This window comes from Lepisma saccharinum, chromosome 11, assembly GCF_977018435.1.
Source record: "Lepisma saccharinum chromosome 11, izLepSacc3.1, whole genome shotgun sequence".
Classification (NCBI taxonomy): domain Eukaryota; kingdom Metazoa; phylum Arthropoda; class Insecta; order Zygentoma; family Lepismatidae; genus Lepisma; species Lepisma saccharinum.
The window spans coordinates 55,419,778-55,447,204 of NC_139239.1; the positions used below are offsets into that span (position 1 = coordinate 55,419,778).

The 27,427-nt window shown below is 37.2% G+C and overlaps 1 protein-coding gene across 3 annotated transcripts in view; it reads right to left on the minus strand.

The window, feature by feature from the left end:
• Positions 1-3,255: 3,255 nt before the first annotated feature.
• Positions 3,256-27,427, minus strand: part of LOC145994810 (uncharacterized) — a 45,066-nt gene continuing 20,894 nt past the window's right edge. Inside the window, exons 7-10 of one of the 3 annotated variants that reach the window (XM_083131122.1) lie at positions 17,939-18,015; positions 16,213-16,311; positions 12,144-12,380; positions 3,256-3,918 (exon numbers count right to left, since the gene is read on the minus strand). In XM_083131122.1, coding sequence (XP_082987248.1) covers positions 3,791-3,918; positions 12,144-12,380; positions 16,213-16,311; positions 17,939-18,015 — 541 coding nt within the window. In that variant the 3' untranslated portion in view covers positions 3,256-3,790. Of the gene's footprint in view, positions 3,919-7,560; positions 12,381-16,212; positions 16,312-17,938; positions 18,016-27,427 lie in introns of those variants that run through there. The other 2 variants (XM_083131123.1, XM_083131121.1) reach the window with 2 other exon arrangements.

The window sequence follows — 27,427 nt, forward strand, 5'->3', positions numbered from 1 at the left end:
ATTCACAGATCCAGCACACAAAATATGGACATTCCCTCATGTTCCTCACAAGCATCAAGTGCGGCAGAGAACTAGCAATATGGATTCACTTTCAGGCAGGACAGATGCCAGTCCCTCTCATCCTTAATTTATGCACACGTGTGTATGTTTTAGAAATAGATTGATATTTACATGCACAGTTTTCATATTCCTTATCTAAAGTCGTTTTCACGTTCAGAAGACACAATGGGCTCTTATGGACAATGCTTTTCTTATGGGAAAATACGAGTGCGCTGTTGTGAAATTTCTGGATTTACAAATTTAGCTTAAGTAAAATCGGTACCTGCAGTTTTGCAGGAAATTTTCCAGAGAATACGATGGTGAACACAAAAAACTGGTAACTTGCTTACATATTTTTAGATAAATTAAAAACGCAAATTTTCTGTGAAAACAAAATTTTTACATTGTTTTTATTCCTAACGTTGAAACATGCCGTAAAATTGAAGCATTCATTATTAAAAAAATTGACACTGTTTTTTAATTGTCATAGGTGATGGTGGTGCTCAGAATTTATCAATACTTTAAAGCATATTTGCATTAAAAAATATTCAAAGTATGTGGAGATTTTTTATATTCGTGCAGTAGAAAATGTCGTCGCTGGCCATTCTTTGTTCTGTAATTCCAAGTAAAAACTTCCAGCGACAAAGTTGTGGAGAAAATAATGAAATTATTTTTTATAAGCACTCAAAGGTTCCCAGAAATATTACTTCCATGCATTTGGAGTTTCTTTTTAACCCGAACCGCACGCGAAGTAAGGAGACGTCTGGCCATCTTGAGCTGACTCACAGCAGCATTCCGGCTAATCACCACCAAGTTTACGAGTTGTTATTTTATTTCCATTCAGTAAAAATATTAACTTCATGCAGTTTGTTATAATAGAATTGCAATTACTTAAATTTAATAATTGACAATTATTTCCAATGCTGTTGTTGTGAGCAACATTAGTGCTGTTGCAAATGCAGTTGTTTTTGTTTAATTACTGTCAACATAATTATTACTGAAATGAAGATCACCTTTCAGTTTCCAACTACACATAAATTCATAGACACAATATTAACCTTGAAAGGCTTTCCAACACGTGAAAAAATATGGGGCTTCAAGGTGGAAATATGACATGCCTTTCTTGAGTCATTGAGGTCTTATCAGTTCACGTGGGCCATAACTCATTTGTTTGTTTGGGTTGCAACTTGAATCCAACCCAGAAGTGAGATCTGCTTTGGTCTGTTTAGACTTTTTTTCCTCTCTCTCAAAAAAGTGTTTTCAGTTGTGTGAGGGCTCGGTGATTTTTACTTTTTTGATTTCTGAAGTGTCATATTCCTGCATTACACTGGCGCGTGTAGTGATCGCAATGGATCATAGTAAAAAGGGTAACCGCAATGGATCATAGTAAAAAGGGTAACTGTAACGTTCATAGTATAATATTAATAATTACATATAATTATCATTATATTTACAAAATATGTAACACCTTCATTGTGAAGGAAGGTCATCATTTCCCGACGACATGAGCTAGCGCTGTATTGGCAACACTGTGCGGTTTCTTTATAAGCGCCGTTGTGTCTTCTGAACGTGAAAACGACTTTAGTCACGTAAGACTGAAGACTTTTGCAAGATACACAAAATGCTGTATCTCATTGTTTGGGATGTTGGGGCATGCCAGAAGACCTGGTCAATCACATGTAGTTTGAACTGTTACGAGGGACGTTCATTAAAGATTTCCCCTGAACCAGTTCCCATGGACGGAGATAAACGAAAATTGGTACAGACATTAGTCCTTCTCTACATAGGAACCACCAATGGCCGCACACTTTTCCCATCGCTTTATGTACCCGTGGAGACCTTGTTTGTAGAAGTCTGCAGGTTGCTCCAGAAGTCATGACTTGACCTCAGAAATCAACGTTTCATCTTTGTGGAAGTGCGTCCCCTTCAGAAATGACTTCATGGTTGGGAAGGGTGGAAGTCTGATGGTGCGAGGTCTGGAGAGTACGGGGGATGAAGAAGGATTTCATATTCGCAGGACCGTGCTTCTGTCTGGGCAACATTCGAGTTGTGAACTGGAGCGTTGTCTTGCAGGATGTGGATGCCTTTGGTCAGCATGCACGCCTCTTTGTTTTGATGGCCTTCCGCAATTTCTACAGCAGTGAAGCGTAGTACGTCCTGGTATTTGTGGTACCCTTCGCCAGGAAATCCATCATAACTACTCCATGCTGGTCCCAAAAAACCATGAGCATCCCTTTGCCCGCCGAGGGTTGGACACGGGCCTTCTTTGGTGGTGGTGAGTCAGGATGCTTCCATTGCTTTGACTGGACCTTGGTCTCTGAGTCATAGTGATGGATCCACGTTTTACCCTGGGTGATTAGTCTGTCAAAAAATTCCTCCTGGTTTTCGTGGCACATGGTCAAATTAGCCTGGGAGCATGAGACTCGTTCCTGCATTTGGAAAGGTGTGAGTAGCCGAGGAACCCATCGGGCAGACACCTTCCGCATGTGCAAATGATCATGGATGATTTTTCCCACAGACCTCACACTGATCTTGACATCTTCAGCTAGTTGGTGAACGGTTATGCGGCGATCCTCCAAGATGGCGGCTTTCACTTGCCCAATGGCATCTTCGTCAATGGCTGACTGGGGTTGCCCGGGAATGGGGTTGTTTCTACTGAAGTCCGCCCACGCTTGAACTGACAATGCCAGTGCTTCACTACGTCATACAATGGGGCATCCTCTCCATAGGTCACTTTCATCTCATCAAACATTTCCTTTGGTGTGCGGCCTCTCAAGTAAAGAAACTTGATAACTGCTTGGTATTCCACTGGCTCCATCACTACACCTTGTCTCAATTCAGTACTTGTAAGAGAAAAACTAAGTGGAGTTCAGAATTGCAAATTACCTCATGACCTATGCACATATGTATCATTACACATATACAATTTCAGTATTCCACATTAACTAGAACTGGGTCAGGGGAAATCTTTAATGAACGTCCCTCGTATTTTAAGTCCACTTTATGCACAAAGGCTGATCAAGACTGGACCTACAGTTAAAAGTGGGATCTGAACCAGTGTGTGCCTGCACCACGTATCAAACCCAGGATTCCTTGATTACAAGGTAACAACGTTACCATTACATAAGGGAGCCTTTTTTTTTTTGGGCCTAAATTTCTAGATACACTAATGTGGAAATATGAATAAGAACAGTTGTTTGTTTTAAAAATATATATTTACATATTTTTATATACACACAAAATAGACATACATTTTAAAAACCATTTTGTAATTATATGTACCTTACATATACAAGCAAATGAAAATTAAGGTACTCCTATATAAACATACCGGCTTTCCCTTAAATAACTTGAGATCACTTGCACGATGCATCAAAACTTTATTTTAATAAAACTCCAAGTTTAAGCTGTCAACTGTACACAGGAATGGATCAAGGCAGTATAGATAATGAAATGGCAAGACTGAAAAATATACACCAAGGGGGATGAATATATTGAAGTAATTCAATTACAGAAACACAACATGACTAGTAATTACATTATGATAAAACATATACAATGGCAACATATAGCATCTGATAACACTTTACAGACTTACAATTATTTACAGTATCCCAATACTCGTTTTCTTCACACAAAGGTCCGCGAAATAACATCTTCGCATCAAAGTTTATTCTGTTTCGTTATGATGTATTGAAAGAGTACAAAAAATAATATTTTACATCAGTCTTTCATATTTATATTTTTTTTGTCACTTTTTCAGTTTATTTTTTTTGTAGACTTCACTTTCAAGAAAGTCTTCTTCATTTTTTCCTTTTTTTTTATTGTGTTTCAAGTGTGAATTCTCCATTTGGTTGTTTTCAGTATCCAAGTTTACACCTAGATTGTTTAAATAAAACATCCAACATTAACAAAATGTAATGAAAAAATATCACAAAATGTTGTACAGAAGAGACCTATTGATAAAAATATTGATTAAGTATGCAGTTTAAGGCAAAACACAGCCAGCAAAAATATTCTAAAATTTTTTTTAAGAAAAATCTTTGGTTCATTAAACAACAAGCATGCACAATGAATTAATTATGTACTACAATTTTCATAACATTACACAGCAATACATTTCTTACAATACTGTGCAAAACTAAATTACCTTTGGCAAATGTCCAGGCCTGAGGTAACAACTAAACAATCTTATTAATAATAGTCTTCAAAAGCATACAGCTACAATGTGATATGGAAAACATTTTACACTACAAATTTACATTCATAGCTACAAATACATTTTCCTTTGACAATTAAGTTTCCGTTCTTATAAAAATATCTACATTTCCTTTTTTAATAAACAAATAAATATTGAAATTAGAAGATCTTTTTTTTTCTCTCCTCCGACTTGGAATACAATTCAGATCGCACAAATGACTCCTAAATTTATTTGCAAACTGCAGTTTCTGCATGTTATGAGCTATACTGTAAGAAGGGAAAAAATGTCTTCTTCATACTACACACACACACACACATTTCATAATGTAAAGCATATATTTATAAGAACACAATCACTAACATGTTAAAATTCACTGTTCAAAATCATCATTATGTCTCTTGCCATATAAAGAGTAATCGAACAACTACACACACCTTCAAAACCACACATGTCTAATATGTGCAAAACAGAAGTCTAAAAATTAGGAACAAACAGGTTGACCTTCAAAGCACAATTGGTTGTGGGGAAACATCCTGTCAAGGCTGAACACCAAGCCTGCGAGGTAAATTCATCATCGAATTAAAGACCAGGTCATCTAAGTGACGCAGTGGTTTGTGATTCAACTTCTCACTTGGCTAGTAAATTACCCCTTCAAGGATCAAGCTTGCCATCTTCCCTATTGAACTCCTTATCATGGTCCCTGGCAATATAAGATCCTTCCCAGACATTTAGGGTGTGGTGACCTTGAATGTACTTTACCACTTTTCTGTAATGTTACGTTTCGAGGCCCTCTAAAAACTAGGAACACGCATGCTTGCCTCGGGAGCACAACTGGATGCAGGAAAACGTCTCTAGGCTGAATGCCAAGCTTAAGCATAAACGTCAATGCTTGTTTCTTGTTTTTAGACCAGTTTTGTGCATATTGGTAATTTCATGTGGTTTTTAATATGTTTGTAGTGGTTATTTTACTCTTCAATGATGATTTTTAACAGTGAATTCTTTGTCCCAGTGACAGTGATTCCAGTTGTTGGTTCCTTTTGACTTTTTCCATGAAGTGGGAGGAAAACAACTTTACAAAGACGACACGTGATCTTCAAAAAGTTGTTTTTCTGCAACTAGGGTCACCAACATAAGTGAAACTGATAAAGTACTGATATGTACCTGTTGCATGAATCCTTAATTTATAACTGTTGTCAACACAATTAATTTGTGTTCCAAAAAACTTACTGACAAATTATGTGAACATTGTGATTGCAAAGGATCTAACCTGGGTTTTTGACATTCTGTGCCACTGAACTACCACACCAATATGGTCTCTCAACTTGCAGAACTTGATCTTGATGTAACTTTAAAATGTCCATTGCAGGTGTACTGTAACTTCCCACTGCTTTTGGGGACACTCTTGCGAATGGGAACACTATGTTATCTTCCCACAATTGGGAGAACTAATTTAACTGAACTAGCTATATGAAATATCTTATAGCACATAGTGGTAGAGCATTGGCACAGAATACTGAAGATCCAAGTTTGGTCCCTGATTGAGCCACAACTTCCAAAAAACTTTTCAGCTAGTTATAATTAGGGAACAGATTTTAAGGTGCAGTACCTTTACAAAAATATAGCTGTTTTCACACCGGTCATTTGAGATGTATTTTAGGACATGAAACCAAGTAAAATGAACACACTTTGTTGCACCTTTTCAAGAGATTAGCACATTTATCCCTTTTTTATCCCCTATTTGATGTTTCAGCACCTTTTTCCTTCCTTTTCTTTCATGTTTTGTTAAAAACTAGGACAGAAAAAAGTCACTCTTCTTGGGCAGTTACGTAAAACCTATAAGTCTTATTTTGTAAAGCAGATTGAGAGCTATAAAATGGTGTAATATAATCATTGTAACCCCAAGATAATGTAGCAAAACCCACGAGAAAAAATGCAAACTTCAACAAAACCTGTTCGGCAGAATCACAGTTCTTATGTGGTCTGCATGCATTATATACAGAAGGTGCAGAAAAAAAAGACCGTTGAATCGAGGCATTTTATCAGAACCTTCTTTTTTCCCTTTCCCAACCATAATTTTTGCACCTTAAAATCCTCACCCTAAATATATCCGCTGCGTGTGACAAGTGATTACATGTAGCAACCTTAATCTTTCTCCAAAATTCAACTAGTGTTAATTTTATAAGCTGGAATCAGTAAAAGTTTGGGTATGCATACAAATTGTGTGTCAATCTTAATTTTGTTGCTTCCTTCCCGTGGGAGCACACGTTCTGTACAACTAAATTAAATTCTATTACAGGCGATACTACTTGCCAAGATAAACATTATTCCTTTTGCTGATGACAGTTAAACCAATTTAAAAATCTTATTATGAGTATAAATACAGCCCCAATGGTTAATCTAACATTTACTCTTTTCTGCACAACATGTTTTGTTTTCAGAGAAATAAGAATCTTAAATGTAACACCATCAGGACCTGGACATAATATACTTACTTACACAGCCAGTTTTAAGGAAACAGAAATGAACATAGCTCTGAATTAAGATTAACAGAGGTAATGCTTTAAACACATTGTCCTTGTCCCAGCCCACTTATGAATAAGTGCAAGAATATACTACTGTACTTCTTGTACATCCATGAGAGATAACATATCTCCTTCCTTCAAACAATGCAAATATTCAAGCAACAAGTGTTCCTACATTAATGTGGAGAATTGAAGGTAGAGCAAAAAAAATGCAAACAAACACAGTTTCCAATCAATTACTACAACTAAGTATAACTCCATTGATAGTACCCAACCCCTCCATTCAATATATTTTGGAAGTAAACCGTTTTTTTCTAAGAACCTTAACAGGATTATTGTACATGTTTGTGCATATATATGTATATATATATATACATAAATAAACTCAAATGCAAGTAAAGTATCATAAATTCATGTGACTTGATTTGTTAAAATGTCATATTATGGACATTTCCAAACGTCATTGCAGCACTCAAAAAGAAGGGAAGTTTTCTTGAGAGCTGAGGGTAGCTGAGGTGATACTTAGGGAATGTGATACCAAGTAGATCGAAAAGTAACACCCAGAGGAGGATCGTAGCTTACATTAAGCATGGATGGATACAGATGGAAAACATGTTTGGAATGTGTAATGCAAATAATCACTAATATCCAGGACTATGAATCTTGTAATCTCAGGATTTTAGAACGGTATAATGAAAGTGGGATCCCAGGACTCCATTCCCTAGTAATGCTCCTAAGGTTTAACATCATGACAATTAGACACGTGTAAGGGGAAGGCTTGCAAACACCCCCCCCCCCCCCCCACCCCAATGGACATTAATTAATTTATTAATCTTCCACTTCTGAATAAGGCAACTAAAATACTGAATACTCTTTTGGGGTATTCCACGAAACTCCATGTACATAACCAAATGAATTAATTTGAAAATTATTATTGTTTTGTTTTTAATTGCATTAAGTTTAAATGTCTGTGAATACATGTAATTTGCACATATCAACAAAACTATTCAGCATCTGTAGCCTATATGCTTCACAGATAAATGAAGTCAAATTATGCTTAATTTTTTAAGCGTCACATACAAAACACATTTCCGTAAATACTTTTTCATGCATTCAGGCTATGCTGTCATACTAGATTTTTTTTTCAGTTGTTGGTAGATACCACAAAGTACTTCATAATTCTACAAATTCCAATCTCATGCCTATATCCATGTCACACATAATGCTGGGATGCTCCTGTTTAAGCCTTTCTAGGGCTCGACTGGACCTTTGCAGCCATAAGGGTGATTTTTTTCAAATTTTCCTCTTCATTCGAAAAACCACCGAGATATTCCAAAATATGAAAAATTGCATAAGCTTAAAATTCCTTCTAGAGAATTAATGTGAATTTTTGTGTAGTTTGCTTTTGCTCTTATGTAGATATTTTCAATAGATTCGCGATTACATACGTCTATTAAACTATTGATAATATCTAGATAACAGTGAAAGCAAACTACATGAAAATTCACGTTAACGCTCTAGAAGGAATTCTAAGCATATGTAATTTTTCATATTTTGGAATATCACAGTGGTTTTTGGAATGGAGAGGAAAATTTGAAAATATTCGCCCTTACGGCTGCCAAAGAGACAATCGAGCCTTAACCTACAACAAAGAGATAAGGAAATAAACACACAACATTTGGCCTTACTCAGGATTCAAGCTTAGAACTTCGGACTGTAATTTTACAAAAACCGCTAAGCAGTAAAGGATGAGTTTAATTATCTAGTGTTATATATATAGCTGCAAGGTACATTCGCAATTGCAGGGAAAAGTAAAACTTTGTTCATTACTTCACTTGCAGATGAGTAGATTTTTATACTGTACTAAAACATGAACATTTCATTATTACACAACAGATGATGCTGAAAAAATTACACACATACATAGGAAAATGTACTTGCTAATAATCCCAATAAAATCTAATGTATAAATAATTATAGAGCACTAGTATCACATATCATCAGGTAGAGCTGAAAATGGAACTTTGAACTCAAAACACCAGAATAACAAATATTTTTTCATTTAGAACAAATATGGTAAATGCTTGAAAGAAAATCTGCACTTATGATCTATCAGTTATCTTGAGTTCCATATTCATTAGCATGCTTATACAAAATCTTCAACGTTTAATTACTAACACTCCACTTCCACGCACACACTCATTCAAACACACACAAATGCAAAGAATGCACATCTAATAGAACAATGTGTAGTTCAAAATCTCAACAATTCAAACAAGGAACATTAAGGTCAACCGCTATTTGCATTTATGTATTCCAGTCCCTCCCAATGACTTTTGGAATAACCTTCAATATTTTTACAGACAGAAATATGGATTCAAAATATGGGAGCTCGTATGAATTCATGGCTGGGGGAACAAATCATAAAGAGTTGAGATTCTAGTAGCGAAATTGACTTTGATATGTGAATAATCTTAATTCTTTAGCAAGATAACTAATTGGAATATACTGCCTGTTCATACTCAGTGATACCTATTCTGACTTTGGACATTCATAAATATAGAAAAGAATTTTTTCACTGCATAATCGTCACAGATTCAACATCATGTGAAGCTTTTTTTTCTAATTGTGTCCGTATTACCAGTACTTTTAAAAATCATTTATTACTGTGATGCAACATTAGGATGCACTTAATTTCTTTGTCACAATTTAGTGAACATTTTTCCAGTCTGAAAAAGTTAACACATTAGTTGTTATTGATTTACACATTAGTCAAAATATTACACTTGAGAAAACTTACTAAAGTGTTGTAAAGTATGGACCTACAAAATTGAATCTTCTGTGTGTGAAGATTCTGCACTGCTATAATTGGTTTTCTTATCTGATGTGCCAATGCAACAATTGCATGATGAAAGGTTATAAACCAATTTTTGGACTGAAAAAACAGGGTACGGCGATTATGCGGTGAAATATGGTAAAGATCACAGATATGTAAATTTTGCTGATACCAAAAGGGTGCTGATAAAACAGTTTGCAAATATATTATCACAACCAACAATGATATATGAAATATCAGGGTGGCTACACTATGAACATAGTAAAATTCAAGTATAATTCTCGGTTTTCAAGGCGAACTTTTTAAAAATTCAAGGATACAAACAACATGGCTAAAAACGGTTGCATGTTCATTGTTTTTACTTACAGATGGCTAAACAAAATTTCACAGGTCTGCCATTTAATCAAAATTTTTGTGGTTTTATGTGAGATTATTCAAGTCCCTACTAATGAAGGAAAAACCAGACACCGGTTACATGGAGTCACATGAGTTAAGCTTCCTACCCCTTACTAAATTAATTTTTGTGCATTGTGCATTTTGTCCTTTTATATTTGGGCCTGTTCAAGGTTAGTACCAGACGATGGCATATATATCAAAACAATTAGTGAAACGTGTCCCTGTCATAACTTTGGATGGTGAGAGTGCACTGCAATATGTTGATTCTTAAATCGCAGTGTACATTTATATCCACTTTGTTTATCATAATTACAGTTGTGCTTTTTAAAAAAGTTAAAGTATGAGAAACACTTATTTTTGAGCTATGTGAGTTACTCCCAAACCCTAATCACTAGCACAACTTTCAAAACATCTACAAAATAGACTAAAGTTAGTAAAAAAAATTCTTATATATATATACATCCTAACACTCCTATATATCTTTACAAAATATATCACATAATGAGAATAAACTATTCAATGATTCTTAATATATAGCCGAAGGCATTCTCAATATAACACTAATACTGGGTATTAAACATCACAGCCACAAATGCTGCTAAGCACATGTCCATAAGTCCAAAATCAGTAGAAATAAAATGTAAGAACAAGAATGATGGACAAGGGAGAGAGATTGAACAGTGATAAGAGGATAGCTAGTTGGAGGTATCAACCATGATGCAAACCTATAGCAATTTCTTCCCAGAGCAAATACCACAGGTTCTGCTAATAAGGTCTCGGTAAACCCAGTGAGATAGAAAAACTCGAATTTCCTATTTAAATGTGTTAAATTACCCCACAATTATGATCTCCTTGAATTTTTCACACACACATTGCTACAAATGAAACAAATGTAGCAAGCAACTTGCTAGTTGATTTAGAGAATTGTACCTAATACACTGTTGTATTTAATTTATCAATTTCTCAGTCTCATAATGCATGAAAAAGTAAGACTACAATAATAATATAATGATATACAAATTCAGGATATTCAGATTCATATGGAAATGCTGATGAATTCTACTTAGAAAGCATGAAAAACAATTTTTAAAGAATATAAAATATCAGAAAATTTCAAACCATGCTTTCTTAATATTAATAATGTGCCTTTCAATAATAAAATTTTTAACTAATACACAACGAGAGAAAAAATATTTTAGGCATTACATGAATTCATGGCAGAAAAAATTACAACTTTCTCTAAATTTCAATAATTTGTTGAATTATATCTATTTCATAGGAAGGTTTCCAAGTTCTTGGAAATGTAGAAATAAACATTAATGTCAATATTTTTTTGTCAGGCTAGGAAATTCTATAAGCATAAGAAAATATTTCTCATTATTTGCACAAAATGTATAAAGTAAGCAAACAACATTTTAAAGACACTGTCAAACTTAACAACAATAACAAGTAGCAACAAGAACAACAACTTTTAAATTCTCAAAACAATATTTTTGCTTTTTTTTAAAGAATATTTAACATGCAAAGAAAAATTAGTACAAACCCTATCAAGTCAAACTAAAGACACACTGTAACATGGTTGCATTAAATGCAACTAATTGTAAATGAAGTTTGCAATCACACACATACCCACATGCATACTCACTCACATACTTCATAATAATATATTGCTCATTCAGTGTCCTTCCACATTTTCCAAATAATACATTCATTATTATTCACACACAAATAAATCATCATTACATTTCATAAATTGGATAAAATATATCCTTCATTACTACACAACATTCTGCAACTTCATTGCTGGAATATCTGTCATGACAGGTGCATGCCCTATTATTTACATCACTATAGGGTCTAGTTAAGATGAAATTAATTTCAATAATAAAAAAAATCCTCTTTGAGTAAAGTACAACTATAAAATTGCGATCGTGTCAAATTAAGTTAACTAAATTTTGAAATTACTACGAGCCATTTCATGGGATTGCTACAGAATTGAAATTCACAAAAAATTGATACTTGCCTGTGCATTGACATACAAGCTGAACAGAAAGCTTTAGATTATCAAGTGACTTCTTAGCAATTAACTGAAAGAACTTTTGAATTGTTATCAATACAAAGAAAAAGATCAATATTACCTGTTGCTTACCAGCATGACCGCTTTCCTTCGATTGCTTTTCTGAGCCGTGTCTCTTCAGCTTTACTTTCTTCCATTTTTGGCTTTCTTCTTTCTGGTCGGACCCTTTCTCTTGATCCCACTCTCTCGACCTAGACCTGCGGGATCTCGATTTCCTTGGCGAGTCGATCTCTAAGGCATACGACTTAAGTGGCAATCCCAGTCTCATGTGAATAGGCATTTTTGGTGAAGATGATTCTGACTTCACATCTACAGGAGAAAGTGTTGTGTAATTTATTTGTCAAAATTGCTCATGTCTTCATTACGTCTCAACTCATTCCGCTTTGTATTAGTATCAATTCCTAATACTATCAATATATGAACAAGAATTTAAATAATTGTTCATAATAGTTACTTATATTAAATAGAGTTATCCCACTACAACTATGCCAGATCAACCTACCAGTTTTACTTAAAATTTTCTTGGATTCACTAACGAGTAACGACTCATATGATACAGTCCTAATAATTAGGAATGAGCCAAAAACCGTTTGATCTGATATCAATACCATTACCAATATTCTTACCTATTCCCACCGATAGTAATAATTTAAACTCATATTATAGCTATTCAAAGATGTTACAAGTTTTCCATTGGAACTGTATCATAGCAATCTATCACAGCTCTGGTTTAAAATATCCATCCATATATTCACATGACAAACATATGTTGCAACCAAATATGAACATTATGCATTTTGATTAATTTCCAGAAAATTTGGGCTCTGCAAAAGTGTCGCATGGCATTTTTAAGGACTCTGCAAGACATCCAGAGCCAGAAAAAGTATCAGCTGGTATCGGTGTTTAAATTCCACAGAATGTCTACAATTTCATTAAAACAAAATTCCTTAATTTTTCAGGTCTTCCAGACTAAGACTAAGAACAGTAATTTTCCAGATTAAGCCATTAGGGCAATTCATACATTTACACATTTGTTTAAGGGCACTACATTTTAGCAAAACACAGCACTTACAAACCTACTAAACAAAGTTAAAAGTAGCAATGATAAGGAAAACTGAACAGATATTGACTAGGGGTGAGCTTTTATGTAATACTTACTATGTATTGACTAACGATAAAGAATATTTTTTATAAAATATCATAACAATTATAGCATAAATAATACGTAATTGTAGTAAATCTTAAAAATATATCTATTGCCTCTAATATAAACCAAGCACAACCTAAAAATTGCAACAAGAAAATGGTAAATGCCAATTTCCACTTTCTGTAGTAATTTCTACTTGAAAATACTTTAAAACATAACCCCGTTTCATAGAGTATTTAATATGCAATAATACTGTCCGTAATGTCAGTATATCAAAGTATGGTATAGTTTTGTACACAACAAATTTAAAATTTCTTGCTTGTCCTTTTCTCCTTCGTTCAAAAACCTATTTTTAGTGCCACTTCCACAAAAATATTGATTTTTCAAGAAACACTTAAATTCTTTAACATTTCCACAACTTTTCCAGATTTGTAGACACCCTGTTCCAACCCTAATAATAAAATAGGTTACTTATCAAAGAAATATGCCTGTCATTAAAGAAAATTTTGCATAATTTGTATGAGGATCATTCAAATATGAATGACAATTTTGTTCTCAGGACCCTTTCCCCATCAGGATTACTTTTTTTTTTTTTGTGCTCCAAACTGCTATTCTGTGTGAGGACAACTCAGGAGCTACTTCAAATACGAGAGAGTAGGCTTTCGTCATGAAAGCCAGAAACCAATTTAAATTTACTTGACGATCCTTGGTCCCTCCAAGGCTTGTGACATGCAGTTTAGTTTATTAATTTACTCACTTGAAAGTTTCAGATACAGTACTGAATGGCCATTTTATACTATAAATAACTGTGACAGCATGAAAACAACAAAAACATACAAAATGACACAAAAAAAAATAAAAGCTACATGTACGTTGTAAACGGCTGTGTTCTGGCAAGAAAATGTCAAAAATAAGCAGGTTATTATATAAGCGGGAAAGGGTATAGAAAAGAGATTGTTGTAGTGGGATTGTGAAAGAGATTTACATTGTAGGTTGCCTATGTTGGTACTCATAGATTACATTGATTGTCATTTGATTCCCCTGATACCAATAATTGAAACTCACATTGTACTTGAATGTACATGTACATTTGAAGATGTTACAAGTTTACAAGGGTAACTAGTTCAATGAAAACATTATAGCATCAATTTTCAGGTATATGTCAATGTACTTCAGTCAAATAATGTTGGACAATGAGAGACAAAAGAAAGATGCAGGCAGGGGAAATTATATTTTTAAGGAGTATATTGGGGAAGACTTGAAGGGATAGAATAAGGAATAAGATCTGACAGACCATGGGGGTGGTGGAGCTTCATGACAGAATAGATCAGGCACAGATGAGATGGTTTGGACACATGAAGAGGATGGATGCTGAAAGACTACCAGTAAGAGCTTACAACGCACAAGGAGTGGGAATAATGCCAAGGGGGAGACCAAGATGTCAGAGGAAAAAGCAGATAGCGGAGACTTAGGAGAAGAGGACGAAGATTGGAACACCGTGGAAAGAGAGGAGTGGTGGAAGACCAGGAAAAATGGAGGGTTTTGACTTATATGCTGACCCAGCCAGAGGCAGGAAACAGCGAAGGATGATGATGAAAAATAGCATCAAGGATTATTTGCTAAATAACTGTTACATATACAAAGATTACTCTTTTGTACACGTAATTTGCTCCTCACATCCCAGGAAGTTAACGAAAGCTCCCTAACTTGTAAAATGTTAATAAACCAGAAAAATGCAGGAGGGGTGGCAAGTAACCCCCCTTCCCCCATAAAGTTACACCTACGGAATTAAGTATATGGTATTTTATATTTCACTTGTGCGAAAACTCTCAGGAAAGTAAATCATAAAGCACAATGGAACCTTGATTTTGCATTCATGGATTTTATATTTTCCCTGCATTATTCACTCAAATTGTTTTGCTAAAGCCTGATATTATAAAATGTTTCCAGATGTTACGAGGTTGAATCAAATATGAACGAGCCTTGATTGGCTAAGCGTCGGAATGGTCGGAATGGGTAGCAGGGTGTGATTGGGCATGTGCGGCCGGTAGGTGGGGCTGTTGTGAGTCAGGAACCAGAACAGCCAGCGTGTCGCATGCTTCATTTAGTAGCTCTCACGATGAGTGAGCAGAGTGTGCCAGTATCTGTTGCGCAACGCATAATCATCAAGTTCCTCACCCAGGAAAGGAAGCATTTTTGCATCGCATCGTTACCTGTGACGAGACATGGATGCATCATTACACCCCAGAATCCAAGCGTGCCAGCATAGAGTGGAGGAGGAAAGGCGAAGGAAACCCCGTGAAGGCCAAAGTTCGGTTGTCTGCGGGGAAGGTGTTGGCCACAGTGTTTTGGGACTGGAGGGGGATCCTACTGGTGGATTTCTTACACGAAAGTCGGACCATCAACGCACCCTACTACTGCAGCCTCCTGGTTCAAGTTGAGGTGTAGTATCAACGCAAACGACAAGGCTGTCCCATCCGCCAGGTCTTGTTCCTCCACGACAACGCCAGACTCCATACAGCAGGTGTTACGTGGCAGAAACTGGTGGAAATGCACTTCGAACCGCTTCCGCATCCACCGTACAGCCCAGACCTTTCACCATGTGATTTTCACCTGTCAGACCCCTCAAAGAAGCACTTGGGGGCGAGCGATTTGCGACCAACGATCAGGTGATTTGTGCGCAACTGATTGGCTACCCACCCAGCTTCATTCTACGAGAACGTCATCAAGAACCTACCACAACGTGGGGAAAAATGTATCACTAAGGGCGGAGACTATGTAGAAAAATAGGATGTGGCAATGTCTGTTTCCTTCAATAAATTTTGTTTTTCCGCACAAGGCTCGTTCATATTTGATTCACCCTCGTACTTTTCCTCCATTTTTTTTTTTTTTATATATATCCCCTCAAAAATATAAAATTGAGGTTCCAATGTGTACATTTAGCACCTTAAAACTCAATCTAGTTTCAATTCGAAGTTGCATTTGCATATCTACCTTTAGGAATTGTAACACTGATTGAAGGACTTTGCTGCTTAGTGGAATCATCTGCAGATGAACGTTTCAACACAAGGACACGACGACCATCAGCTTTTCCTGTAAACGAAAAGGAAATTGTTTTAATTTAAATTGAAAAGAAAGGTACAACTTATTACATAAAATGGATTATATTAAACCAAATTATAATTAGAAATATTATTTTGCCAAAATTCTCTGCAAATTACGAATATAACAAACGATGCACTTTTGTAATGCAAAAGACAAATTATAATTCAATATCGAATATAGGTACAAGTGCTGTATCAATTGGTGTATCATACATAAATGGATTCCATTAGTGACAATCAGATGGACAAATGAATGAAACTGCGCACAGATGGTTCCAGGTTCCACATCATTGGACATCAGTGTCAATTCATCAATTTCATTTAATCTTCAATCCTCCTCCTCATTGTGATTAGTCAAATTGGCATAAAATACATATACAAAATTAATTATATTGCACAAGGTTATTCATTTTCCTTTCAACCACTTTCAATTGATGCCTTTTTATTTATCTTCTTAATTGTTGGCATACCTACTAGTTTTTAAAACCGAAATTAATCAGTATAAAATTTCAAGCATTGTTTACTATTGACGGCAATATGTGAAAATCTAAAACATTGCTTAGCATTTTAGTTTTAAAAACAAGTAATATTTGGTTGATTTCTCAGAGTTCCCAATCAATCTGTCAAAACAAGTTCTCAAACTCTTCCAGGTAGTTTTAAATGAATTAGCAAACCATTCCATTCAGGGTTAACCAACCCTAACCTACCCTACAGTATATTTTTAAAGTTGAAACATTTTAACAGCTGATTCTAGTACCAAAAAATATAATTTAAGTGTTTCATGTTTTACTAGAGACAATTTCCAATATGGAGAGAATCCACATTTACTACATCTACAACAACCATATTTAATTAATGCATATTGTAATACTTTAATAGGTTTAAATTGCCTAACGACCAGGGGTTCACAAATCTTTCATTTTACTGCACCCTTAGTGTTTGAAGATTTTTCCACGGTGCCCAAGTCAGAACACTAGGCCAGAGAAAGTTTGATATGTAGAACAAACTCGAGCAATCCACACGGCCACATGACAAACAACTAACTGCCTTTCATACTGCAGAGACTTGATTAGCAGAATTCAGAATTCAAAAGATCCAACGCCATATCGAAAAGCTAAATACTGATTTCTACAGTGTCCGTTAGGTGTCCTTCCAAACATGGAATAAACAGATTGATGCGGTGGTCCGATTCTAAAACCATGTGTAGACTAACAAGAAAGTGTCATTTCAGAAAAATATTGGAACATTTCGTGGCAGCATCCTAGGGTGTTGCGGTGCACACTTTTGGAACCACTGATCTAGATAATGGCAAGAGGAAACCACACAAAGTTTCATGTCAATGCTCTACATATAATTATGTAATAATACACAATGTTTTATTTTTTTACCATGGTGGTTTTTTGAAATGAGAGGAAATTTCGAAAATGGGTTTGCTGGGATTAGCCAAAGGTGCAGCCGAGCCTTAGGATCATGGTTGGCAAAATCCTTAGAAAGAACATAGAACACTTTTATCTTCCTATCTTAATCTCTACTCAATTACATGTATTTGTTAAGTTCTTTTATCTATTACAATATCATGTAAAGAATAAAGCAGACAGCTGGATATTTACACTAACCTTTCTTCAACTCAACTCTACTTGTAAGCCTTCCACTTGATTTATCTTCTTCCTTATCTTTCTTCTTCAGGTATGATCTAAAGAATAAACAAAAAGATGATGATAGCAAGTTGCACATTTATACTTTGTATATACACTGACAGCTCTACATTTTTTTAAAATATATACAATAGGCTCTTGACTCCGGATATAACGACCCTTTTCCCAGGAACCGTGAAAAATTTGGAAAAAAGTTGAAAAATTGAAGGAAATCAGGTGAAAAAAATACGTTTTTTGCACTCGTTTTATTCGCACTCAATCCCTTCACAAGTGCTCTACCGCTCACAAGTGGGTCTGATCTAAAAATAGACACCACACTTGAGTGATATCCAATAGCAATTGACCTCTGCCCTCCCATCCCCCAAGCGCACCAATGTTACCCCGCAGCCGATGGCCACTACCCAACATGCCAGGCTTGTTTTGCCATTGTGATTTCACTTGCTCTTGGATACATGAGAAGAGATCAAATATGCTTGGATGTTATTTTAAATCGACCTTGACTTGTTTCCTTGTCCTAAGAGCTGCTGACAATTCACGAGGGGGGGGGAGGGAGGGGGAGCAGCCCGAAATTACTGCTGGACTTGCAGTCTTTGTTAATGTGTATGGCAGGTCAAGCTCTTTCATCGATAAATACACCACCATGAGAAATGAGAGATAAGATCGCAGAAATGTTCCACAATACAGATGCGTGGCGCCTGGAAGTCTGGCCCATCTGTCCAGCTCTGACCGAGAGGTCAGCAGGTTCCCGTGAGTGACAAACTCTTGGCCTTGTAGCCGACAATTTCCGGTAACCGCTTTCATTCAAATTGTGTTCTTTGTTCCCTGTAACACTTCATAAAAAAGCGAAACTGTTAGAGATAATCAAAGCCACATAGGTCATCCAGGTTTCCGGAAAAGTTTACTTCGATCTTACGTGCATCAAAACTCCCGTTTCCTTACTTCATACGTTTTCATAACTGTGCCGATATCTTAATATTTGCCAAAAAAGTCTTCTGTTTGCTGAGTGACTTCTCCCTCTTTTCCTCTCAGCAAACGTGGGGGGGGGGGGGGGGCAATGCCGATTGTTTTCTTGCTCGTGTGTGCACACAGGCTGATTACAGGCGAGGGTGGAAGTGGACCCCTCTTCCTTTCCTTTGACGTCTAAAATGGGCAGCCAGTTCTGGATACATTCTTGAAATTGAACAAAACCATAGGACAAGTAAAAATAAAAGCCCCCCCAGCTCATTCTCCGCCACTGGTGTGCACAGCAATGTGATAATTGCAGAATGAGGCTGCTAAAGAATTTCGTTCCTCATGTGGTTGCCCTAAGCTTTACATTGGAGAGCGATAGGATGGCTATTCAAACGTTATTTTCAACGAAGGTAAGGATTTCTCTTGTAGATCGATAACAAAAATGTGTTTAGCAAACCTTTAACCTTTTGATTACCGAGCCCATTTTGCCATGTAAGCCCCCGGGACCGGGCCAATTTTTTAGATGACTGTAGATCGGAGGCTAATTGCCCTAGACAGATGAATGATATATCGTTATATGCGAAATGAACCATAGATGCAGACTATATACAATTTATGCACATTAAGTATATACAGGGTGGTGCAAAATTCCGTTTACAATGCTGAGGAGGTGAATCGCCAAGTGAAATGAAGACGAAAATGTAAATGGAATTTTGTCGAATGACGCACCGTGTCAGAGCTAGAGGATGCCAAAATCATGTGAAAATGGACTTCACACCTCCATATGCCGACAAATAGTACTCATAATGAAGATGCGGCACGATATCCCCAAAGAAAACACACCTGGGCTAGCGAATGATGCACAAACCACGTGTCGAAAATGAATGCGGCAGGGATTCCCCACAAGAGGTGAGGGATTCCTGGGAATATGTCCAACATGGAATGCAGGTATCGAATAGGGGTACAAAGGGAAATGACGGAGGTCACAGCACATGAACATTTCGCCAGGAAGTGGATGCAGAAGGGGATTCCCCAGAGAAGATGAGAGACAGACAATATGTGCAAGAGGTGTATGATGACACACACATACACAAGTAGTATTCTTTATTGGCTGTGGAAATGACATACGATACATATTACAGACGTTGTTGAAAATGTCCGCCAGCCACATCTACACACAGACGGCATCGGCGTAGCAGGGACGCTCTGGTATGCTCAAATACGTTGGGCATGTCAGTGATCATCCCAGCAGCGACGGTAACTCGAGCAAGGAGGTCCTGGGTTTCGTAGACGAGCCTCTTCATTTCGCCCCACAAAAAGAAATCTAGCATTGTGAGGTTGGGTGACCGAGGTAGCCACAGAACAGGTCCACGCCTACCAATCCATCTATCACCGTATGTATTGTTGAGTACAGCTCTGGCTCGGCGGTCAAAATGTGCAGGGGCACCGTCATGTTGATATCATACATCTTGCCTAATTGCAAGGGGTACATTTTCCAACAGGTCAGGTAGAACTTCCCGTAGGAACACACAATAGTTCCCACAGGACAAAGTATTGGGCAACACGTACGGACCTATCAGGTTGTCCCCGACAATGCCACACCACACATTCACTGCGAACCGTCGCTGAAAATGACGATCAATGATTGCATGCGAGTTTTGCACATCCCACACGTGACTATTATGGGTATTGAAGATGCCTTCTCTGGTGAATAGTGCCTCGTCGGTCCACAACACTGCATTTGGAAAATTGGGGTTTGCAAGGGTTTGTTGCAAATACCACTGACAAAAATCAAGGCATAGGGGAAAGTCCGTGGGCTGCAGGTGTTGCACCCTCTGCACTTTGTATGGGTGCATACCCTCATCGTGCAGCATGCGTAACACATTGGTATGGTGCGTGTGTCGCACATGGGCAAAGGCACGGGTGCTGGTGCCTGGCGTATCCCGTATCCTGTCCAACACTTCCTCCTCAAATTGGACACTGTGCACACTGCGCGGTCTGCCACGACACCACACCCTAGGTTGTACAGATCCAGTTTCACGTGAACGAGCATCCACCTGTTGAAACAGGACATGTGATGGTAGGCGTCGATTTGGAAATCGTTCGCGATACACACGCCTTGCCTGATGGCTGTTTTGGTGTCTCTCACCGTAAACGAGATGCATATCGGCAAGCTTGTTGGTGGTGTATGTCGCCATTGTCAGCCTCACAAAGGAACACACGAATACGTACGAAACTAACTTTTGATGTACCGTTCACGACTACAGCACTGAACACACCACACAGGTGTCCACCCTTTACAGACAACACAGATGGTACGGACTACGTACTTCCTAACCGTCACTTTAGCAATGTGCTCAACTTTACCACATGCCTCAGGATGAACACCTTGCGACAACACGCATAACTGACAGGAAGATCGCTAGTCATGTACACTGACGCGTTGTTTTTTTACGTACGTATACCAGCGATAGCGGGCCGTGACAGGTAGCATCCTGCTGAGTGCCTCTAGCGGAGCTTTATGTACTACCATGTCTTCAGTCGTAGTATTTGGAGCCGATATCAGTACGTGCTGGTCGTTCTCTCACGTGTACGTACATATTTCATTTCTACGTACAGCCTTGGATACTACTTGTGTACGTGTGTGTCATCATAGTGCACCTTTTGCACATGTTGTCTGTCCCCCTTCTTCTCTGGGGAATTCCCTTCTGCAGCCTGCTTTTTGGACACTTCCTGGCGAAATGTTCTTCATGTGCTGTGACCTCCGTCATTTCCCTTTGTACCCCCATTCGATATCTGCGTTCCATGTCGGACATATTCCCGGGAACCCCTCACTTCTTGTGGGGAATCCCTGCCGCATTCATTTTCAACACGCGATTTGTGCTTCATTCGCTAGCACAGGTGTGTTTTCTTTGGGGATATCGTGCCGCACTTCTTTATGAGTACTATTTGTCGGCATATGCAGGTGTGAAGTCCATTTTCACACGATTTCGGCATCCTCTAGCTTTGACACGGTGCGTCATTCGACAAAATTCCATTTACATTTTCGTCTTCATTTCACTTGGCGATTCACCTCCTCAGCGTTGTAAACGGAATTTTGCACCACCCTGTATATATGGAGGGGGGGGCAAGGAACCGGAAAATTCCAATATTATGAAGAAAAATGGCCCCCCACCCTCCCTGTACAACAAAGTACAGGACATTGTCAAAATACACATGTAAATGATCGCAGGCATGTTTGGAACAAGAAAATAATTGCACTATTAACATATGAGCAATAGAACTTGACTTGTACCCCCCCAAAAAAAAACATGTCTGTGCGCCACTGACTCAAGCCTCGGATTGCACAGTTACCTTGAAACGAGTCCATATTGGAGGCTAATTGCCCTAGACGGATGAATCAAGTACAGTTACAAGCGGAATGAACCATAGATTCAGACTACATACAATTTATGCACATTGAGTGTATATATGGTAAGGGGGAGGGGAGAAACCGGAAAATTTCAATATGAAGAAAAATTGGATTCCCCCCCCCCCCCCTCTCCCTGGACAACAAAGTGTAGGACATTGTCAAAATACACATGGAAATGATCCCAGGCATGTTTGGAACAAGAAAATAATTGCACTATTATCAGATGAGCAATAGAACACAACTTTTACCCCCCAAACGACATATCTGACGTAAACAAGAGGTTAAGAATATTAAATATTTAAAAAATATATTTAAAAATACCAAAATATAGTTTACTTACTGTTTGTGAGTATATACATTATGCCAAACTACGTTTCGGGAGTCAACTGCTCCCTTCCTCAGGTTAATACCTTGGCTAGCGAAAATGCTTCATAGCCGCCTCAAATAGAAGTAAAACAGGAGACTCGTGACTTTGAGTATGAAATGACGTAATGCAGGGGGAGATGGGGGGTGGAGTTTGGAACAGGGAAACTTCCTGCATTCTGCAAGTAGGCAAACCTGATACATCGCGGGCGAACGTGTAGTCGTGTGTGTGTTTTTTAATGTTTCAAGTTTTAAAGGTTTTATCTGATTTTTCACGCATTTGGTAGCTTGACAAAGAAAGGAATGTGGGTATGGGAGTTTTATCAGGAATGGGCAAGTTGTTAGGAAACCTTTTTTACCATAGTTAACACATATCACCTTACTCCTTGTTTTACTTCTATTTGACGTGGCTATGAAGCAATTTCGCTAGCCAAGGTATTAACCTGAGGAAGGGAGCAGTTGACTGCCGAAACGTAGTTTGGCATAATGTACATACTCACAAACCGTAAGTAAACCATATTTTGGTATTTTTAAATACTTAATATTCTACTGAGTGAGTAATTCGCACAAGCGCAAGATATGAGAAAAAGAGGTTAAGATTATGTAGCAAGTTATAAGTTTCCGAAAATTACATTCTCCTGAACCTAAGAATTAATATATTAAAGCGAAATGGCAGGGTAGCTCAGACAGGCTAAATATAGTATGTTTATGCATAAAGAGCACTAAACTTCGATGTAATTTTGGTCGTACCTAGCTGCCATGGGTCTATAATAAAAAAATTTAAGATTTTTACACTACTTTTTTATTAAGATTTTTACACTACGTTTTTATGTTTCCCCTTGTTGCGACTATGTGTAATTCAACGGTGGGAGTAAGAATCGGAGAAACTCACCATATTACAAAGACAAAAATGTATTAAGTGAGTAAGCACACGACATTTATTATTATACACTATGCCCTTTCCGATATGCTTTGTTTGTATTAAGCAGACATTTTCCCCTTGTATTTTTGTCCTCTTTTGTTTTGGATTACAACATTTTTAAAATTATAATTCCTGTAAATAAGAAAGCCCTAGAGGTTGCGAGACATGAAACAGAATATAAAATATTTTTTTGCAATAACTACTCTTCTCGAAAAATGTGTATGTATAAAAGAGAGAGCCATATTTACTAGCTATGAGGAAAAGTACGATATCACGTAAAAAAAGGAGTCTGTTGTTAATAACAACTATAAAAATAAAAATTAATACAGTTGCGTAGAATTATTATGTATTATTCTTTACCAGATTATGAAAATTGCAATTGACGTAAACAAGTGATGTGAAAATTTTAAGGATTTTTTTTGAGTTCCGATATCTATTTTGTTGTTGATGATAAGTCTTATTAAAGTTCTTAGTTTCACAACACTGATTATTCATCTACCATGTTCAGGCATAATTTCTCAGGTTAAGATGAAATTACACTTGTAATTTAATGTAATAGCAGCATGTTCAGCATCAAATTCTCCATGTATTTAAATGGGAGAGCAATTGCTTATCAAAAGCATGGAGACACAACAGGGGTGTTGCCACCTACAATAGTTTGCTTTGACCAGGCCCATTCAGGTCCTCTTTTTTTTTTTATTTTAATGTTGTTGTCTGCATAGGAAATATTGCCCATATTATTGTCTGTTGCATGGTAAAACATAAAAAAAGGGTCATTTCTTGCTTCTTCACACAGCTGATAAAAGTTCAGTCTTCGACATTTGTGTTATTTTTGAAATATGGAGGATTTTTTCTTCGACCACCTGTTGCTCGAACTTCCAGCCAGTCGCCTTGTTTTTATGCTGCACTTGGTGCCAGTATTTTGTCTAGCGTCTGCAAAGCTGTTGCTTGCGATAACAGCAATGGCAAAAGTCATTGTTTTGAATCTCGCAAAGCTGTTTTGATTTGAAGATAGCAAAATTCGATCTCCAAATTCAACTCCAGAAAGAAAAACAAGAGTTAAAACAACTTCATGTTCTGCACCTTCTGATAAACAACACTGTAAATTTTATTTTGCATCTCACACAAGAATAAACTTCCTGAACACTCAGAGCAGTGTTGGAAGGAAATGCAACACTTTTCTTCAGAACCATTCATGTGGGGGGAAGGAGTGCTCAATGTATAAGCTGCGACCGTTTAAAAAAAAATTAAAGGGGAAAACTATTGGAGAAGTGGGTGTTTGAAATCGAGAATACTACTAAATCCAACATTAAATCGTCGATTAACGTGAGTAAATAACAATATCCCATTTTGATATCTGAAACTGCGCAGGTTTCATAAAGCTTCTTCTGAGTTAATTTTATGCTTTTGGGCTAATCGGGACTAAATATACAGTCTCACTTTAGTGAAATCCAATTCCAAACCCAAATGATTATAGAGTGCGATGCTGTTCAATGTGTCCTAGAATACGCATTGGGTGCGAACAGATCGCAAGTTGCATGTTTCCTTTTTCACGCTGGATTACAATGCAAGTCTAGGAAGAGTTTGGACTGCTCCCTGGAATGGGGGAGGGGGGGGGGTGAATTAAAAGTTGGTTGAAGCAAAGAAAACTTTACTTTTTACGATGTATTTTACACAACCGAACCAAAACAAAATTTATAGTCCCACTATTTTTCATTTTTTTCATCGGGTGCCAAGAAAGGTTGTGTTGTGTCTCCCGAGAGATCTTATTTTACCAGTTAATCTTGTAACAGACAATGCTCTAGTAGACCCATATAAAATCCAACATTCATTCTGCCCGATTATGTCCAGACTTTTGCTGGCGCCAGTGTGACAGTGTCAAGATTATTCAAGTTTCGCTTGCAATAAGCGAGAGATTGTTTTCCTTTCCATAAGTCTCAGTGCAAACGGGTTTCTCATGAACTAGAATTGTAAGGATTTTGTGGAAGAGCAACGACTGCACAATTAAAAGAAAGTAACATTATTTTACAGCCTTTTTTGTGAAAACGTTTTCATGTTCTATTTTCCTTTTCACAACACGCGTCATGTGCATAACAGGTTGCATAACTACCAGGATAAATGGTGTTACCGTCTCCTAGGCATCTTTGTGTCAGTTTGAGTTCCATTTAAGCTGAAAATTGGTGCAAATTCCAATAACGACCCCTTCAAAATAACGACCCTTTTCCCGGGAACTGTGAAAGGTCGTTGTATCGAGAGTTGACTGTAGGAGGAATAAACTACTATATTATATTCTGTCAGTTTTACAAAACATGCTATTTGATACAATTTGTATGTAATAGATCACATTCATGAGTTTTGTCTTAGAAAAAAATAAGTACAGGGTGATTCCCTCGCTAGAGGCCCCAAACTTAAAACTATAAAACTGCCATTTACTTAAAAGTTTGTATTGAAAATTTGTATGCACATACATTTAACAATGTAAAACAGGATCTGCTCATATCCGATGCTGAAAATGGTCCCTTCACATGCAAGCACTCTTGTATATGTGTCTCTAAATTCTGGAATACTTTATGTGGCATCGGTAATGGCTTCAATCTCTTTACCTATAGCTTCTTTCAGGGCTACAATTGTGCGGGGTTTATTTCTGTATACTTTTCCCTTCAATAAGCCCCAAAGAAAGAAGTCTGGTAGGGTGAGATCGGGAGATCTTGGTGGCCAAAGACTTTTTGAGATAATTCGTTCTCCAAAAAAAAGGTTTAATTTCTCTCATACTGGCATTTGAAGTGTGACATGTCTTGTTGGAAATATCCATCAGTTATTTCATCATCTGTTAACTGATTGACAAATTCAGTTAACATTCCCAGGTAGACCTCCATGTTAACCATTTGTTAAAAAAAAAAGGGCCTATAATTTGCCTACGAGACACTCCGCACCACACTCCAATTTTCTGAGAACGCAAAGGGTGTTCATGTATTGCCAGAGGATTTTCCTCTGCCCATATATGCGTGATTTGAGATTTTATATAGCCACTCGGATGAAACCATGCTTCATCTGTAAACCTCCCAGGATTCTGAGTAAGAAAATTTTGAAACCATAAACAAAAGCACACATATTTTTCATGGTCTGTCGGTTGCAATTCATGAAGACATGACACACGGTAACCGTGTAGTTTTGATTATTTTGCACCTTTTTGACACCTGGAATATGGGAGATTAGTTTCTTGGGAAAGTCTTCGCAATGATTTTGATGGTGATGCCAGTAATCGCTCCTTTACATCCCGTTTTCTCTTTTCAGACATTTTCCGGCCTCCTGCATTCTGTGAGACAAGACTTCCCGTTGTCGCTTTCTTACCAATTTCTGGATACAACAAGTCTCACACGAAATTCAGTCTGAAATGCCCTTTGACATGCTTTAAATTAACCAGTTTGCCAGTATTTATGAACGAGGAACACACACTCTTCCATTGTGTACATTGTAATCCCTATACATTCGAGCCAACACACCGAGATGCATTGTCGTGGAACAAAACAAATGAAGAGTCCAAACCTATTGTGAGGGGTTAGATCCTGTTTTACATTGTTGAACGTATGTGCATACAAAATTTCAAGACAAACTTTAAGTAAATGGCAGTTTTATAGATAAAAGTTTAGGGCCTCTAGCGAGGGAATCACCCGATATTACAAAATCATTTTATAATACACTGTATCTACATGATTTTCCTTTTCACACTGATAAAAACAATAACAGGATTGATAAAAAAAGTTACACACTATTTTACACCACATCACAAAAATTAATGATA